Consider the following 17,141-nt stretch of genomic DNA (forward strand, 5'->3'; position numbering starts at 1 on the left):
TGGTGTAGCGGTGATGTCACGGTGTAGCGTGATGTCCCGGTGTAGCGGTGATGTCACGGTGTAGCGTGATGTCACGTGTAGCAGTTATGTCCCGGTGTAGCGGTGATGTCACGGTGTAGCGGTGATGACACAGTGTAGCGTGATGTCCCGGTGTAGCAGTGATGTCATGGTGTAGCGGTGATGACACGGTGTAGCTGTGATGTCACGGTGTAGCGTGATGTCACGGTGTAGCGGTGATGTCACGGTGTAGCGTGATGTCACGGTGTAGCGGTGATGAAGCGGTGTAGCGGTGATGTCACGGTGTAGCGTGATGTCCCGGTGTAGCGGTGATGAAACAGTGTAGCGTTATGTCACGGTGTAGCGGTGATGACACGGTATAGCGGTGATGACACGGTGTAGCGGTGATGTCACGTGTAGTGTGATATCACGGTGTAGCAGTGATGTCACGGTGTAGCAGTGATGTCACGGTGTAGCGTGATGTCCCGGTGTAGCGGTGATGTCCCGGTGTAGCAGTGATGCCACGGTGTAGCGTGATATCACGGTGTAGCAGTGATGTCCCGGTGTAGCGGTGATGTCACGGTGTAGCGGTGATGAGACGGTGTAGCGTGATGTCCTGGTGTAGCAGTGATGTCACGGTGTAGCGTGATATCACGGTGTAGCGGTAATGTCACGGTGTAGCGGTGATGTCACGGTGTAGTGTGATGTCACGTGTAGCAGTTATGTCCCGGTGTAGCGGTGATGTCACGGTGTGGCGTGATGTCCCGGTGTAGCAGTGATGTCATTGTGTAGCGGTGATGACACGGTGTCGCGGTGATGTCACGGTGTAGCTGTGATGTCACGGTGTAGCGTGATATCACGGTGTAGCGGTGATGTCACGGTGTAGCGTGATGTCCCGGTGTAGCGTGATGTCCCGGTGTAGCGTGATGTCACGGTGTAGCGGTGATGAAACGGTGTAGCGGTGATGTCACGGTGTAGCGTGATGTCCTGGTGTAGCGTGATGTCACGGTGTAGCGTGACGTCACGGTGTAGCGGTGATGACACGGTATAGCGGTGATGACACGGTGTAGCGGTGATGTCACGTGTAGTGTGATATCACGGTGTAGCAGTGATGTCACGGTGTAGCGGTGATGTCAGTGTAGCGTGATATCACGGTGTAGCGGTGATGTCCCGGTGTAGCGGTGATGTCACGGTGTATTGGTGATGACACGGTGTAGCGTGATGTCCCGGTGTAGCAGTGATGTCACGGTGTAGCGGTGATGACACGGTGTAGCGTGATGTCCCGGTGTAGCAGTGATGCCACGGTGTAGCGTGATATCACGGTGTAGTGGTGATGACACGGTGTAGCGTGATGTCCCGGTGTAGCGGTGATGACACGGTGTTGCGGTGATGACACAGTGTCGCGGTGATGTCACGGTGTAGCGGTAATGTCACGGTGTAGCGGTGATGTCACGGTGATGCATTATGTCCCGGTGTAGCGGTGATGTCACGGTGTAGCGTGATGTCACGGTGTAGCGTGATGTCACGGTGTAGCGGTGATGTCACGGTGTAGCGTGATGTCACGGTGTAGCTGTGATGTCACCGTGTAGCGTGATGTCACCGTGTAGCGTGATGTCACCGTGTAGCGTGATGTCACCGTGTTGGTTACCAGCTGTCTCATGGTGTCCTGCATCACTTTCAGCCAGTCGTTGATGATGCTCTCAGTGTCGTATTGCATCAGGTACTCGCAGCCCTGACGGGTCTTTAGCTGCAACACACACAAACAAACAAACAAACAAACAACCCGATGTCTTTTAAACAAACCCAGAACTTGACGATAAAATTATTTATTCTTGAAGGAGGCTTAAGGAGTAATGGGGGGAGGGGCCTCCACTGGCAGTACACTACAACAACCACAGGGGGCAGCGGTCACATGATGACGTCACACGTGGACGTCACACGTGGACTCCAGACGGTCAGCAACTCTTTTCCTGAACACACCTCCAGGACATTCTTCTTGGAGGACTTGTCCTTGGCGGCCCAGCCCACGGAGGCTCCTCTCAGCTCCACCGTGTGTTCTGGAACAATCTGAGATGTTTTGCTCTGAAGGAGACAGGAAGTCATCATCATCATCAGAGAGAGGGATCACTTCTGTGATTGGTCAAAGGACTGACGAGTTGGCACACATTAAAATATTTACATGTTTAATGTCATTAGTTCATTCCAGAGAAGAACAAGAAGAACAAGGACAAGAAGGACAAGAAGAACAAACAATAGGAACAAGAACAAGAAGGACAAGAAGAACAAGGACAACAACGAGAACAAGCAGGTCAAGAGGAACAAGAACAAGAAGGACAAGAAGAACAAGAGGAACAAGAGAAACAAGAAGGACAAGAACAAGAAGGAAATGAAGAACAAGAGTAACAAGAACAAGAGAAACAAGAACAAGAAGGATAAGAGGAACAAGAGGAATAAGAACAAGAAGGACAAGAAGAACAAGAAGGATAAGAGGAATAAGAACAAGAAGGACAAGAAGAACAAGAGGAACAAGAAGGACAAGAATAATAAGAACAACAAGGACAAGAAAAGCAAGGACAAGAGGAACAAGAACAAGAAGGACAAGATGAACAAGAACAACAAGAAGGACAACAAGAACAAGGACAAGAGGAACAGGAAGAACAAGAGGAAGAAGAACAACAAGAAGGACAAGAGGAACAGGAAGAACAAGGACAAGAAGGACAAGAGGAACAGGAAGAACAAGAAGAACAAGGACAAGAGGAAGAAGAAGAACAAGAGGAACAATAACAACAAGAAAGACAATAACAAGAACAAGAGGAATAAGAACAAAAAGGACAAGAAGAACAACAAGAACAAGAAGAATAAGAAGGACAATAACAACAATAACAAAAACAAGAAGGACAAGAAGGACAACAACAACAAGAGTAACAAGAGGAACAAGAAGAAGAGTGTCTCGTTCTTACAGCAGTCCCAGTGGGAACAGACTTGGGGTCTTTGTGGAAGGTGAGGATTCCCCCGTGGAGGACAGTCCATGACTGACTCCAGTTCTTCCTGTCAACAACAAAAACAACAACGATGTGGACTCACATCAAATCTATCATGAAGAACATCAGGAACCAAATCTATCATGTGACTTTACAGACCATGTTCAAACTACGGTGTCGTGAGGATGGGGCCGGACTAAATATGTCTACATCCTGGTACTTGTGGATGTCTCCTCCATCCTGGTACTTGTGGATGTCTCCTACATCCTGGTACTTGTGGATGTTCTCCTCCATCCTGGTACTTGTGGATGTTCTCCTACATCCTGGTACTTGTGGATGTTCTCCTACATCCTGGTACTTGTGGATGTCTCCTACATCCTGGTACTTGTGGATGTCTCCTACATCCTAGTACTTGTGGATGTTCTCCTACATCCTGGTACTTGTGGATGTTCTCCTACATCCTGGTACTTGTGGATGTCTCCTACATCCTGGTACTTGTGGATGTTCTCCTACATCCTGGTACATGTGGATGTCTCCTACATCCTGGTACTTGTGGATGTTCTCCTACATCCTGGTACTTGTGGATGTTCTCCTCCATCCTGGTACTTGTGGATGTCTCCTACATCCTGGTACTTGTGGATGTTCTCCTACATCCTGGTACTTGTGGATGTTCTCCTTCATCCTGGTACTTGTGGATGTTCTCCTACATCCTGGTACTTGTGGATGTCTCCTACATCCTGGTACTTGTGGATGTCTCCTCCATCCTGGTACTTGTGGATGTTCTCCTACATCCTGGTACTTGTGGATGTCTCCTACATCCTGGTACTTGTGGATGTTCTCCTACATCCTGGTACTTGTGGATGTTCTCCTACATCCTGGTACTTGTGGATGTTCTCCTCCATCCTGGTACTTGTGGATGTTCTCCTACATCCTGGTACTTGTGGATGTTCTCCTACATCCTAGTACTTGTGGATGTCTCCTACATCCTGGTACTTGTGGATGTTGTACTAGGTTGTCGTATGTCCAGTTGAACAAAGATGAGATTGTTTGTAATAAAGTTTGAGCTGAAGTATCTCACCTGATCTTTTTCCCGTGATCGACTACTTTGGTCTTGTTCATGATTCCTGCTTTCTCCAGTTGGTGGACCTGTAGGGATAGACAGACAGACCCGCCTCCAGGGTTAAACCTGCATGTCCGCTTTGTGACTCCTGTGTCAACATGGGAGTGGTGTGTGTGTGTGTGTGTGTGTGTGTGTGTAGGTGTGTCACATTGTAGCAACTATCTTTTTATATGGGACAAAATAAGGATTAGGGTTAAGAACCACCAACAGAACCACCAGAACAACCAAGAGGACCAACAGAACCACCAAGAGGACCAACAGAACAACAAAGAGGACCAACAGAACAACAAAGAGGACCAACAGAACAACCAAGAGGACCAACAGAACCACCAGAACAACCAAGAGAACCAACAGAACCAACAGAACAACCAACAGGACCAACAGAACCAACAGAACAACCAAGAGGACCAACAGAACCAACAGAACAACCAAGAGGACCAACAGAACAACCAGAACAACCAAGAGGACCAACAGAACAACCAGAACAACCAAGAGGACCAACAGAACCAACACAACCAAGAGGACCAACAGAACCACCAGAACAACCAATAGGACCAACAGAACGAACAGAACAACCAGAACAACCAACAGAAATGAGATGTTAGAATATACACTTTTATTAATCCCCAAGGGGAAATTAGTTCTCTGCATTTAACCCATCCTTAGTTATTAAGGAGCAGTGGGCTGCGGTGAAGCGCCCGGGAAGCAACTGGGGGTTCAGTGCCTTGCTCAAGGACACTTCGACTTGCAGCTAATGGGGAGAGCGGGGATCGAACCCACAACCCTGCGGTTGCAGGACGGCCCTCTTACCCCACTGAGCTAAAGCCGCCCATGAGATGTTAGACATGAGGTGTTAGACATGAGATGTTAGACATGAGATGTTAGACATGAGATGTTAGACATGAGGTGTTAGACATGAGGTGTTAGACATGAGATGTTAGACATGAGATGTTAGACATGACGTGTTAGACATGAGATGTTAGACATGAGGTGTTAGACATGAGGTGTTAGACATGAGGTGTTAGACATGAGATGTTAGACATGAGGTGTTAGACATGACGTGTTAGACATGAGATGTTAGACATGAGATGTTAGACATGACGTGTTAGACATGAGGTGTTAGACATGAGATGTTAGACATGAGGTGTTAGACATGAGGTGTTAGACATGAGATGTTAGACATGAGGTGTTAGACATGAGGTGTTAGACATGAGGTGTTAGACATGAGGTGTTAGACATGAGGTGTTAGACATGAGGTGTTAGACATGAGGTGTTAGACATGAGGTGTTAGACATGAGGTGTTAGACATGAGGTGTTAGACATGAGGTGTTAGACATGAGATGTTAGACATGAGGTGTTAGACATGAGGTGTTAGACATGAGATGTTAGACATGAGGTGTTAGACATGAGATGTTAGACATGAGGTGTTAGACATGAGGTGTTAGACATGAGGTGTTAGACATGAGGTGTTAGACATGAGGTGTTAGACATGAGGTGTTAGACATGAGATGTTAGACATGAGATGTTAGACATGAGGTGTTAGACATGAGATGTTAGACATGAGGTGTTAGACATGAGGTGTTAGACATGAGGTGTTAGACATGAGATGTTAGACATGAGGTGTTAGACATGAGGTGTTAGACATGAGATGTTAGACATGAGATGTTAGACATGAGATGTTAGACATGAGGTGTTAGACATGAGGTGTTAGACATGAGATGTTAGACATGAGATGTTAGACATGAGATGTTAGACATGAGGTGTTAGACATGAGGTGTTAGACATGAGGTGTTAGACATGAGATGTTAGACATGAGATGTTAGACATGAGGTGTTAGACATGAGGTGTTAGACATGAGGTGTTAGACATGAGATGTTAGACATGAGGTGTTAGACATGAGGTGTTAGACATGAGGTGTTAGACATGAGATGTTAGACATGAGGTGTTAGACATGAGATGTTAGACATGAGATGTTAGACATGAGATGTTAGACATGAGGTGTTAGACATGAGATGTTAGACATGAGGTGTTAGACATGAGGTGTTAGACATGAGATGTTAGACATGAGGTGTTAGACATGAGATGTTAGACATGAGGTGTTAGACATGAGATGTTAGACATGAGGTGTTAATTTGAATCCCAACCCGTTCGTCAAACACTGGGTCCTTCGGTTCCCAGCACACACAAAAGGACTTCAGCAGCCAATCAGAACGCAGGACCTACGTGATGCTGGTCAGAATCTGAGCTCCGGTCAGACAGGTTCCTCTTCAGTTTGTGCAGATCAGACAGCTGGCGGAGGACACCAAGGATGCAATGAATGGCTTAGGAGACACTGAGCTCCTCTCCTCTCTCCTTAAGGACACTTAGGATACACTGAGCTCCTCTCTCCTCTCTCCTTATGGACGCTTAGGATACACTGAGCTCCTCTCCTCTCCTCTCTCCTTATGGACGTTTAGGATACACTGAGCTCCTCTCTCCTCTCCTCTCTCCTTATGGACGCTTAGGATACACTGAGCTCCTCTCTCCTTATGGACGCTTAGGATACACTGAGCTCCTCTCTCCTTATGGACGTTTAGGATACACTGAGCTCCTCTCTCCTCTCTCCTTATGGACACTTAGGATACACTGAGCTCCTCTCTCCTTATGGACGCTTAGGATACACTGAGCCCTCTCTCTCTCTTATGGACGCTAGGATACACTGAGCTCCTCTCCTCTCCTCTCTCCTTATGGACGTTTGGGATACACTGAGCTCCTCTCTCCTCTCTCCTTATGGACGCTTAGGATACCCTGAGCTCTCTCTCCTCTCTCCTTATGGACGTTTAGGATACACTGAGCTCCTCTCTCCTCTCTCTCCTTATGGACGTTTAGGATACACTGAGCCCTCTCTCCTCTCTCCTTGTGGACGTTTAGGATACACTGAGCTCCTCTCTCTCTCTCCTTATGGACGTTTAGGATACACTGAGCTCCTCTCTCCTCTCTCCTTATGGACACTTAGGATACACTGAGCTCCTCTCTCCTTATGGACGTTTAGGATACACTGAGCTCCTCTCCTCTCTCCTTATGGACGCTTAGGATACACTGAGCTCCTCTCTCCTCTCCTCTCTCCTTATGGACGCTTAGGAGACACTGAGCTCCTCTCCTCTCTCCTTATGGACGCTTAGGATACACTGAGCTCCTCTCTCCTCTCCTCTCTCCTTATGGACGCTTAGGATACACTGAGCTCCTCTCTCCTCTCTCCTTATGGACGTTTAGGATACACTGAGCTCCTCTCTCCTCTCTCCTTATGGACGCTTAGGATACACTGAGCTCCTCTCTCCTTAAGGACGCTTAGGATACACTGAGCTCCTCTCTCCTCTCTCCTTATGGACGTTTAGGATACACTGAGCTCCTCTCTCCTCTCTCTCCTTATGGACGCTTAGGATACACTGAGCTCCTCTCCTCTCCTCTCTCCTTATGGACGCTTAGGATACACTGAGCTCCTCTCTCCTCTCTCCTTAAGGACGCTTAGGATACACTGAGCACCTCTCTCCTCTCCTCTCTCCTTATGGACGCTTAGGATACACTGAGCTCCTCTCCTCTCTCTCCTTATGGACGCTTAGGATACACTGAGCTCTCCTCTCTCCTCTCTCTATGGACGCTTAGGATACACTGAGCCCTCTCCTCTCCTCTCTCCTTATGGACGCTTAGGATACACTGAGCTCCTCTCCTCTCTCCTTATGGACGCTTAGGATACACTGAGCTCCTCCTCTCTCTCTCCTTATGGACGCTTAGGATACACTGGGCTCCTCTCTCCTCTCTCCTTATGGATGCTTAGGATACACTGAGCTCCTCTCTCCTCTCTCTCCCTAAGGACGCATAGGATACACTGAGCTCCTCTCCTCTCTCCTTATGGACGCTTAGGATACACTGAGCTCCTCTCTCCTTATGGACGTTTAGGATACACTGAGCTCCTCTCCTCTCTCCTTATGGACGCTTAGGATACACTGAGCTCCTCTCCTCCTCTCTCCTTATGGACGTTTAGGATACACTGAGCTCCTCTCCTCTCTCCTTATGGACGTTTAGGATACACTGAGCTCCTCTCTCCTCTCCTTATGGACGTTTAGGATACACTGAGCTCCTCTCCTCTCTCCTTATGGACACTTAGGATACACTGAGCCCTCCTCTCTCCTTATGGACGCTTAGGATACACTGAGCTCCTCTCCTCTCTCCTTATGGACGTTTAGGATACACTGGGCTCCTCTCTCCTCTCTCCTTATGGACGTTTAGGATACACTGAGCTCTCTCTCCTCTCTTATGGACGTTTAGGATACACTGAGCTCCTCTCTCCTCCTCTCTCCCTTGGGCGAGCTCCTCTCCTCTCCTCTCTCCTTATGGACATTTAGGAGACACTGAGCTCTCTCCTCTCCTCTCTCCTTATGGATGCTTAGGATACACTGAGCTCCTCTCTCCTCTCCTCTCTCCTTATGGACGCTTAGGATACACTGAGCTCCTCTCTCCTCTCTCCTTATGGATGAATCTTCATCTCTCCATTACTAACTCTACTTCCTCCCCGGAGTCAGTATATTTTGTATAATCCACAATTACTAATTCCCTTTAAAGGACTTTAGAATCTGTACAAATACGACATCCCTGACCTTTGACCTCACATTGGATCAGGATCCCTCTCCCGGATGGACAGAACAATAGATGTCATGTGACCAGATGAACAATAGATGGAGTTAGAGAGGGAGGAGTTCGGGGAGGCCATGGTGAAGGCTTTCGGTCGGCCTCGAGGAGGTTCTGGCAAAGGCCGACCCAGGCTGCTCTCAGCAGGGGGGATCTGTTGGTCCAACCTCAGACTCAAGACCAGCAATGTGGATTCCGTCCCGGTCGTGAAACTGAGGACCAGCTCTTTACCCCCAGGACTACTGGAGGGGTCCTGGGAGCCCAACCAGTCTACAGGTGCTTTGTGGACTTGGAGAAGGCCTTGGACCGGGTCCCTCGGGGTTGTTGTGCTGCAGGAGTCTGGGGTTCTGGACTCGTTGCTACGGGCTATCCGGTCTCTGTAGACCTGCAGTAGGATCTGCATTAAGTCAGACATGTTCTCGGTGGTGTCGGCCTCACCAGGGCTGCCCTCCATCACCGGTCCTGATGGTGATCTTCATGGACAGGATGTCTAGGAGCAGCCTGGGCGGGGCGGTCGGGTTTGGGGATGAGAGTCAGCACCTCCACCTGAGGCCCTGGTGGTCTGAGGGAACCGGGGACTGGTCCTCCAGGGGGGCCAGAGACCCCCAAGAGAAAGAGATCAAGTACCTCAGAGTCTAGTTCACCAGTGAGGGGGAGATGGAGAGAGATGGAAGAGGATGGAGGAGGATGGAGAGAGATGGAGGAGGATGGAGAGAGATGGAGGAGGATGGAGAGAGATGGAGGAGGATGGAGAGAGATGAAGGAGGATGGAGAGAGATGAGGAGGATGGAGAGAGAGGGAGAGAGATGGTGAGATGGAGAGAGATGGAGGAGGATGGAGAGAGATGGAGAGATGGAGGAGGATGGAGAGAGATGGTGAGATGGAGGAGGATGGAGAGAGATGAAGGAGGATGGAGAGAGATGAAGGAGAGAGATGGAGGAGGATGGAGAGAGATGAAGGAGGATGGAGAGAGATGGAGGAGGATGGAGAGAGATGGAGGAGGATGGAGAGAGATGGAGGAGGATGGAGAGAGATGGAGAGAGATGGAGGAGGATGGAGAGAGATGAAGGAGGATGGAGAGAGATGAAGGAGGATGGAGAGAGATGGAGGAGGATGGAGAGAGATGAAGGAGGATGGAGAGAGATGGAGGAGGATGGAGAGAGATGGAGGAGGATGGAGAGAGATGAAGGAGGATGGAGAGAGATGAAGGAGGATATGAGGTTCCTCTGTAGGAGCCTTAGAGATTGAGGAAGGAGATGAGGTTCCTCTGTAGGAGCCTTAGAGATAGAGTAAGGAGATGAGGTTCCTCTGTAGGAGCCTTAGAGATAGAGGAAGGAGATGAGGTTCCTCTAGGAGCCTTAGAGATAGAGGAAGGAGATGAGGTTCCTCTAGGAGCCTTAGAGATAGAGTAAGGAGATGAGGGTCCTCTGTAGGAGCCTTAGAGATAGAGTAAGGAGATGAGGTTCCTCTGTAGGAGCCTTAGAGATAGAGTAAGGAGATGAGGTTCCTCTAGGAGCCTTAGAGATAGAGTAAGGAGATGAGGTTCCTAGGAGCCTTAGAGATAGAGTAAGGAGATGAGGTTCCTCTAGGAGCCTTAGAGATAGAGTAAGGAGATGAGGTTCCTCTAGGAGCCTTAGAGATAGAGGAAGGAGATGAGGTTCCTCTAGGAGCCTTAGAGATAGAGTAAGGAGATGAGGTTCCTCTAGGAGCCTTAGAGATAGAGGAAGGAGATGAGGTTCCTCTAGGAGCCTTAGAGATAGAGGAAGGAGATGAGGTTCCTCTAGGAGCCTTAGAGATAGAGGAAGGAGATGAGGTTCCTCTGTAGGAGCCTTAGAGATAGAGTAAGGAGATGAGGTTCCTCTAGGAGCCTTAGAGATAGAGTAAGGAGATGAGGTTCCTCGAGGAGCCTTAGAGATAGAGTAAGGAGATGAGGTTCCTCTAGGAGCCTTAGAGATAGAGGAAGGAGATGAGGTTCCTCTGTAGGAGCCTTAGAGATAGAGTAAGGAGATGAGGTTCCTCTAGGAGCCTTAGAGATAGAGGAAGGAGATGAGGTTCCTCTAGGAGCCTTAGAGATAGAGTAAGGAGATGAGGTTCCTCTGTAGGAGCCTTAGAGATAGAGTAAGGAGATGAGGTTCCTCTAGGAGCCTTAGAGATAGAGTAAGGAGATGAGGTTCCTCTGTAGTTTTAGAGTAAGGAGATGAGGTTCCTCTAGGAGCCTTAGAGATAGAGCTAGGAGCCTTAGAGATAGAGGAAGGAGATGAGGTTCCTCTAGGAGCCTTAGAGATAGAGTAAGGAGATGAGGTTCCTCTAGGAGCCTTAGAGATAGAGCTAGGAGCCTTAGAGATAGAGGAAGGAGATGAGGGTCCTCTAGGAGCCTTAGAGATAGAGTAAGGAGATGAGGTTCCTCTAGGAGCCTTAGAGATAGAGGAAGGAGATGAGGTTCCTCTAGGAGCCTTAGAGATAGAGTAAGGAGATGAGGTTCCTCTAGGAGCCTTAGAGATAGAGTAAGGAGATGAGGTTCTCTAGGAGCCTTAGAGATAGAGTAAGGAGATGAGGTTCCTCTAGGAGCCTTAGAGATAGAGTAAGGAGATGAGGTTCCTCTAGGAGTCTTAGAGATAGAGTAAGGAGATGAGGTTCCTCTAGGAGCCTTAGAGATAGAGTAAGGAGATGAGGTTCCTCTAGGAGCCTTAGAGATAGAGTAAGGAGATGAGGTTCCTCTAGGAGCCTTAGAGATAGAGTAAGGAGATGAGGTCTCTAGGAGTTTTAGAGATAGAGTAAGGAGATGAGGTGTCTCTAGGAGCCTTAGAGAAAGAGTAAGGAGATGAGGTTCCTCTAGGAGCCTTAGAGATAGAGTAAGGAGATGAGGTACAGCTAGGAGCCTTAGAGATAGAGTAAGGAGATGAGGTTCTAGGAGCCTTAGAGATAGAGTAAGGAGATGAGGTTCCTCTAGGAGCCTTAGAGATAGAGTAAGGAGATGAGGTTCTAGGAGCCTTAGAGATAGAGTAAGGAGATGAGGTTCCTCAGGAGCCTTAGAGATAGAGTAAGGAGATGAGGTTCCTCTAGGAGCCTTAGAGATAGAGTAAGGAGATGAGGTTCCTCTAGGAGCCTTAGAGATAGAGTAAGGAGATGAGGTTCCTCTAGGAGCCTTAGAGATAGAGTAAGGAGATGAGGTTCCTCTAGGAGCCTTAGAGATAGAGTAAGGAGATGAGGTTCCTCTAGAGCCTTAGAGATAGAGGAGATGAGGTTCCTCTAGGAGCCTTAGAGATAGAGTAAGGAGATGAGGTTCCTCTAGGAGCCTTAGAGATAGAGTAAGGAGATGAGGTTCCTCTAGGAGCCTTAGAGATAGAGTAAGGAGATGAGGTTCCTCTAGGAGCCTTAGAGATAGAGTAAGGAGATGAGGTTCCTCTAGGAGCCTTAGAGATAGAGTAAGGAGATGAGGTTCCTAGGAGCCTAGAGATAGAGGAAGGAGATGAGGTTCTAGGAGCCTTAGAGATAGAGTAAGGAGATGAGGTTCCTCTAGGAGCCTTAGAGATAGAGGAAGGAGATGAGGTTCCTCTAGGAGCCTTAGAGATAGAGTAAGGAGATGAGGTTCCTCTAGGAGTTTTAGAGATAGAGTAAGGAGATGAGGTTCCTCTAGGAGCCTTAGAGATAGAGTAAGGAGATGAGGGGTCTCTAGGAGCCTTAGAGATAGAGTAAGGAGATGAGGTTCCTCTAGGAGCCTTAGAGATAGAGTAAGGAGATGAGGTTCCTCTAGGAGCCTTAGAGATAGAGGAAGGAGATGAGGGTCCTCTAGGAGCCTTAGAGATAGAGTAAGGAGATGAGGTTCCTCTAGGAGCCTTAGAGATAGAGGAAGGAGATGAGGTTCCTCTAGGTACGTTAGAGATAGAGTAAGGAGATGAGGTTCCTCTGTAGGAGCCTTAGAGATAGAGTAAGGAGATGAGGTCCCTCTAGGAGCCTTAGAGATAGAGTAAGGAGATGAGGTTCCTCTAGGAGCCTTAGAGATAGAGTAAGGAGATGAGGTTCCTCTAGGAGCCTTAGAGATAGAGGAAGGAGATGAGGTTCCTCTAGGAGCCTTAGAGATAGAGTAAGGAGATGAGGTTCCTCTAGAGCCTTAGAGATAGAGTAAGGAGATGAGGTTCCTCTAGGAGCCTTAGAGATAGAGTAAGGAGATGAGGTTCCTCTAGGAGCCTTAGAGATAGAGTAAGGAGATGAGGTTCTCTAGGAGCCTTAGAGATAGAGTAAGGAGATGAGGTTCCTCTAGGAGTTTTAGAGATAGAGTAAGGAGATGAGGTTCCTCAGGAGTTTTAGAGATAGAGTAAGGAGATGAGGTTCCTCTAGGAGCCTTAAAGATAGAGTAAGGAGATGAGGTTCCTCTGGTGTTTTAGAGATAGAGTAAGGAGATGAGGTTCCTCAGGAGCCTTAGAGATAGAGTAAGGAGATGAGGTTCCTCTAGGAGTCTTAGAGATAGAGTAAGGAGATGAGGTTCCTCTAGGAGCCTTAGAGATAGAGTAAGGAGATGAGGTTCCTCTAGGAGCCTTAGAGATAGAGGAAGGAGATGAGGTTCCTCTAGGAGCCTTAGAGATAGAGTAAGGAGATGAGGTTCCTCTAGGAGCCTTAGAGATAGAGGAAGGAGATGAGGTTCCTCTAGGAGCCTTAGAGATAGAGTAAGGAGATGAGGTTCCTCTGTAGGAGCCTTAGAGATAGAGTAAGGAGATGAGGTTCTCAGGAGCCTTAGAGATAGAGTAAGGAGATGAGGTTCCTCTAGGAGCCTTAGAGATAGAGTAAGGAGATGAGGGTTCTCTAGGAGCCTTAGAGATAGAGTAAGGAGATGAGGTTCCTCTAGGAGCCTTAGAGATAGAGTAAGGAGATGAGGTTCCTCTAGGAGCCTTAGAGATAGAGTAAGGAGATGAGGTTCCTCTGGAGCCTTAGAGATAGAGGAAGGAGATGAGGTTCCTCTAGGAGCCTTAGAGATAGAGTAAGGAGATGAGGTTCCTCTAAGAGCCTTAGAGATAGAGGAAGGAGATGAGGTTCCTCTAGGAGCCTTAGAGATAGAGTAAGGAGATGAGGTTCCTCTAGGAGCCTTAGAGATAGAGTAAGGAGATGAGGTTCCTCTAGGAGCCTTAGAGATAGAGTAAGGAGATGAGGTTCCTCTAGGAGCCTTAGAGATAGAGTAAGGAGATGAGGTTCCTCTAGGAGCCTTAGAGATAGAGTAAGGAGATGAGGTTCCTCAGGAGCCTTAGAGATAGAGGAAGGAGATGAGGTTCCTCTAGGAGCCTTAGAGATAGAGTAAGGAGATGAGGTTCCTCAGGAGCCTTAGAGATAGAGTAAGGAGATGAGGTTCCTCTAGGAGCCTTAGAGATAGAGGAAGGAGATGAGGTTCCTCTAGGAGTTTTAGAGATAGAGTAAGGAGATGAGGTTCCTCTAGGAGCCTTAGAGATAGAGTAAGGAGATGAGGTTCCTCTAGGAGCCTTAGAGATAGAGTAAGGAGATGAGGGGTCTCTAGGAGCCTTAGAGATAGAGTAAGGAGATGAGGTTCCTCTAGGAGCCTTAGAGATAGAGTAAGGAGATGAGGTTCCTCTAGGAGCCTTAGAGATAGAGTAAGGAGATGAGGTTCCTCTAGGAGCCTTAGAGATAGAGTAAGGAGATGAGGTTCCTCTAGGAGCCTTAGAGATAGAGGAAGGAGATGAGGTTCCTCTAGGAGCCTTAGAGATAGAGTAAGGAGATGAGGTTCCTCTAGGAGCCTTAGAGATAGAGTAAGGAGATGAGGTTCCTCTAGGAGCCTTAGAGATAGAGTAAGGAGATGAGGTTCTCTAGGAGCCTTAGAGATAGAGTAAGGAGATGAGGGGTCTCTAGGAGCCTTAGAGATAGAGTAAGGAGATGAGGTTCCTCTAGGAGCCTTAGAGATAGAGGAAGGAGATGAGGTTCCTCTAGGAGCCTTAGAGATAGAGTATGGAGATGAGGTTCTCTAGGAGTTTTAGAGATAGAGTAAGGAGATGAGGTTCCTCTAGGAGCCTTAGAGATAGAGTAAGGAGATGAGGTTCCTCACTGGGAGCCTTAGAGATAGAGTAAGGAGATGAGGTTCCTCTAGGAGCCTTAGAGATAGAGTAAGGAGATGAGGTTCCTCTAGGAGCCTTAGAGATAGAGTAAGGAGATGAGGTTCCTCTAGGAGCCTTAGAGATAGAGTAAGGAGATGAGGTTCCTCTAGGAGCCTTAGAGATAGAGTAAGGAGATGAGGTTCCTCTAGGAGCCTTAGAGATAGAGTAAGGAGATGAGGTTCCTCTAGGAGCCTTAGAGATAGAGTAAGGAGATGAGGTTCCTCTAGGAGCCTTAGAGATAGAGTAAGGAGATGAGGTTCCTCTAGGAGCCTTAGAGATAGAGTAAGGAGATGAGGTTCCTCTAGGAGCCTTAGAGATAGAGTAAGGAGATGAGGTTCCTCTAGGAGCCTTAGAGATAGAGTAAGGAGATGAGGTCTCTAGGAGCCTTAGAGATAGAGTAAGGAGATGAGGTTCCTCAGGAGTTTTAGAGATAGAGGAAGGAGATGAGGTTCCTCTGTAGGAGCCTTAGAGATAGGGTAAGGAGATGAGGTTCCTCTAGGAGCCTTAGAGATAGAGTAAGGAGATAAGGTTCCTCTAGGAGCCTTAGAGATAGAGTAAGGAGATGAGGTTCCTCTAGGAGCCTTAGAGATAGAGGAAGGAGATGAGGTTCCTCTAGGAGCCTTAGAGATAGAGTAAGGAGATGAGGTTCCTCTAGAGGCCTTAGAGATAGAGTAAGGAGATGAGGTTCCTCTAGGAGCCTTAGAGATAGAGGAAGGAGATGAGGTTCCTCTAGGAGCCTTAGAGATAGAGAGTAAGGAGATGAGGGGTCTCTAGGAGCCTTAGAGATAGAGTAAGGAGATGAGGTTCCTCTAGGAGCCTTAGAGATAGAGTAAGGAGATGAGGTTCCTCTAGGAGCCTTAGAGATAGAGTAAGGAGATGAGGTTCCTCTAGGAGCCTTAGAGATAGAGTAAGGAGATGAGGTTCCTCTAGGAGCCTTAGAGATAGAGTAAGGAGATGAGGTTCCTCTAGGAGCCTTAGAGATAGAGTAAGGAGATGACGTTCCTCAGGAGCCTTAGAGATAGAGTAAGGAGATGAGGTTCCTCTAGGAGCCTTAGAGATAGAGGAAGGAGATGAGGTTCCTCTAGGAGCCTTAGAGATAGAGTAAGGAGATGAGGTCTCTCTGTAGGAGCCTTAGAGATAGAGTAAGGAGATGAGGTTCCTCTAGAGCCTTAGAGATAGAGTAAGGAGATGAGGTTCCTCTAGGAGGCTTTAGAGATAGAGTAAGGAGATGAGGTTCCTCTAGGAGCCTTAGAGATAGAGTAAGGAGATGAGGTTCCTCTAGGAGCCTTAGAGATAGAGGAAGGAGATGAGGTTCCTCTAGGAGCCTTAGAGATAGAGTAAGGAGATGAGGTTCCTCTAGGAGCCTTAGAGATAGAGTATGGAGATGAGGTTCTCTAGGAGCCTTAGAGATAGAGGAAGGAGATGAGGTTCCTATAGGACCCTTAGAGATAGAGGAAGGAGATGAGGTTCCTCAGGAGCCTTAGAGATAGAGGAAGGAGATGAGGTCTCTCTAGGAGCCTTAGAGATAGAGTCAGGATATGAGGTTCCTCTGGAGTTTTAGAGATAGAGTAAGGAGATGAGGTTCCTCTAGGAGCCTTAGAGATAGAGTAAGGAGATGAGGTTCCTCTAGGAGCCTTAGAGATAGAGTAAGGAGATGAGGTTCCTCTAGGAGCCTTAGAGATAGAGTAAGGAGATGAGGTTCCTCTAGGAGTTTTAGAGATAGAGTAAGGAGATGAGGTTCCTCTAGGAGCCTTAGAGATAGAGTAAGGAGATGAGGTTCCTCTAGGAGCCTTAGAGATAGAGTAAGGAGATGAGGTTCCTCTAGGAGCCTTAGAGATAGAGGAAGGAGATGAGGTTCCTCAAGGAGCCTGAGAGATAGAGTAAGGAGATGAGGTTCCTCTAGGAGCCTTAGAGATAGAGTAAGGAGATGAGGTTCCTCTAGGTTTTAGAGATAGAGTAAGGAGATGAGGTTCCTCAGGAGCCTTAGAGATAGAGTAAGGAGATGAGGTTCTCTAGGAGCCTTAGAGATAGAGTAAGGAGATGAGGTTCCTCTAGGAGCCTTAGAGATAGAGTAAGGAGATGAGGTTCCTCTAGGAGCCTTAGAGATAGAGTAAGGAGATGAGGTTCCTCTAGGAGCCTTAGAGATAGAGTAAGGAGATGAGGTCTCTAGGAGCCTTAGAGATAGAGTAAGGAGATGAGGTTCCTCTAGGAGCCTTAGAGATAGAGTAAGGAGATGAGGTTCTAGGAGCCTTAGAGATAGAGTAAGGAGATGAGGTTCCTCTA

General features: G+C 47.8%; 1 protein-coding gene across 5 annotated transcripts in view; it reads right to left on the minus strand.

Moving 5' to 3' along the window:
- Positions 1-1,436: 1,436 nt before the first annotated feature.
- arhgap27l (Rho GTPase activating protein 27, like) overlaps positions 1,437-17,141 on the minus strand; it is a 47,899-nt gene continuing 32,194 nt past the window's right edge. For 3 of the 5 annotated variants that reach the window (XM_056406292.1, XM_056406293.1, XM_056406291.1), the window contains 4 exons: positions 4,057-4,124; positions 2,958-3,045; positions 1,978-2,079; positions 1,438-1,744 (listed from right to left, as the gene is read on the minus strand). In XM_056406292.1, the coding sequence (XP_056262267.1) occupies positions 1,520-1,744; positions 1,978-2,079; positions 2,958-3,045; positions 4,057-4,124 (483 nt within the window). In that variant the 3' untranslated portion in view covers positions 1,438-1,519. Of the gene's footprint in view, positions 1,745-1,977; positions 2,080-2,957; positions 3,046-4,056; positions 4,125-17,141 lie in introns of those variants that run through there. The other 2 variants (XM_056406295.1, XM_056406297.1) reach the window with 2 other exon arrangements.

This window comes from Pseudoliparis swirei, chromosome 23 (genome assembly GCF_029220125.1).
Source record: "Pseudoliparis swirei isolate HS2019 ecotype Mariana Trench chromosome 23, NWPU_hadal_v1, whole genome shotgun sequence".
NCBI lineage: Eukaryota > Metazoa > Chordata > Actinopteri > Perciformes > Liparidae > Pseudoliparis > Pseudoliparis swirei.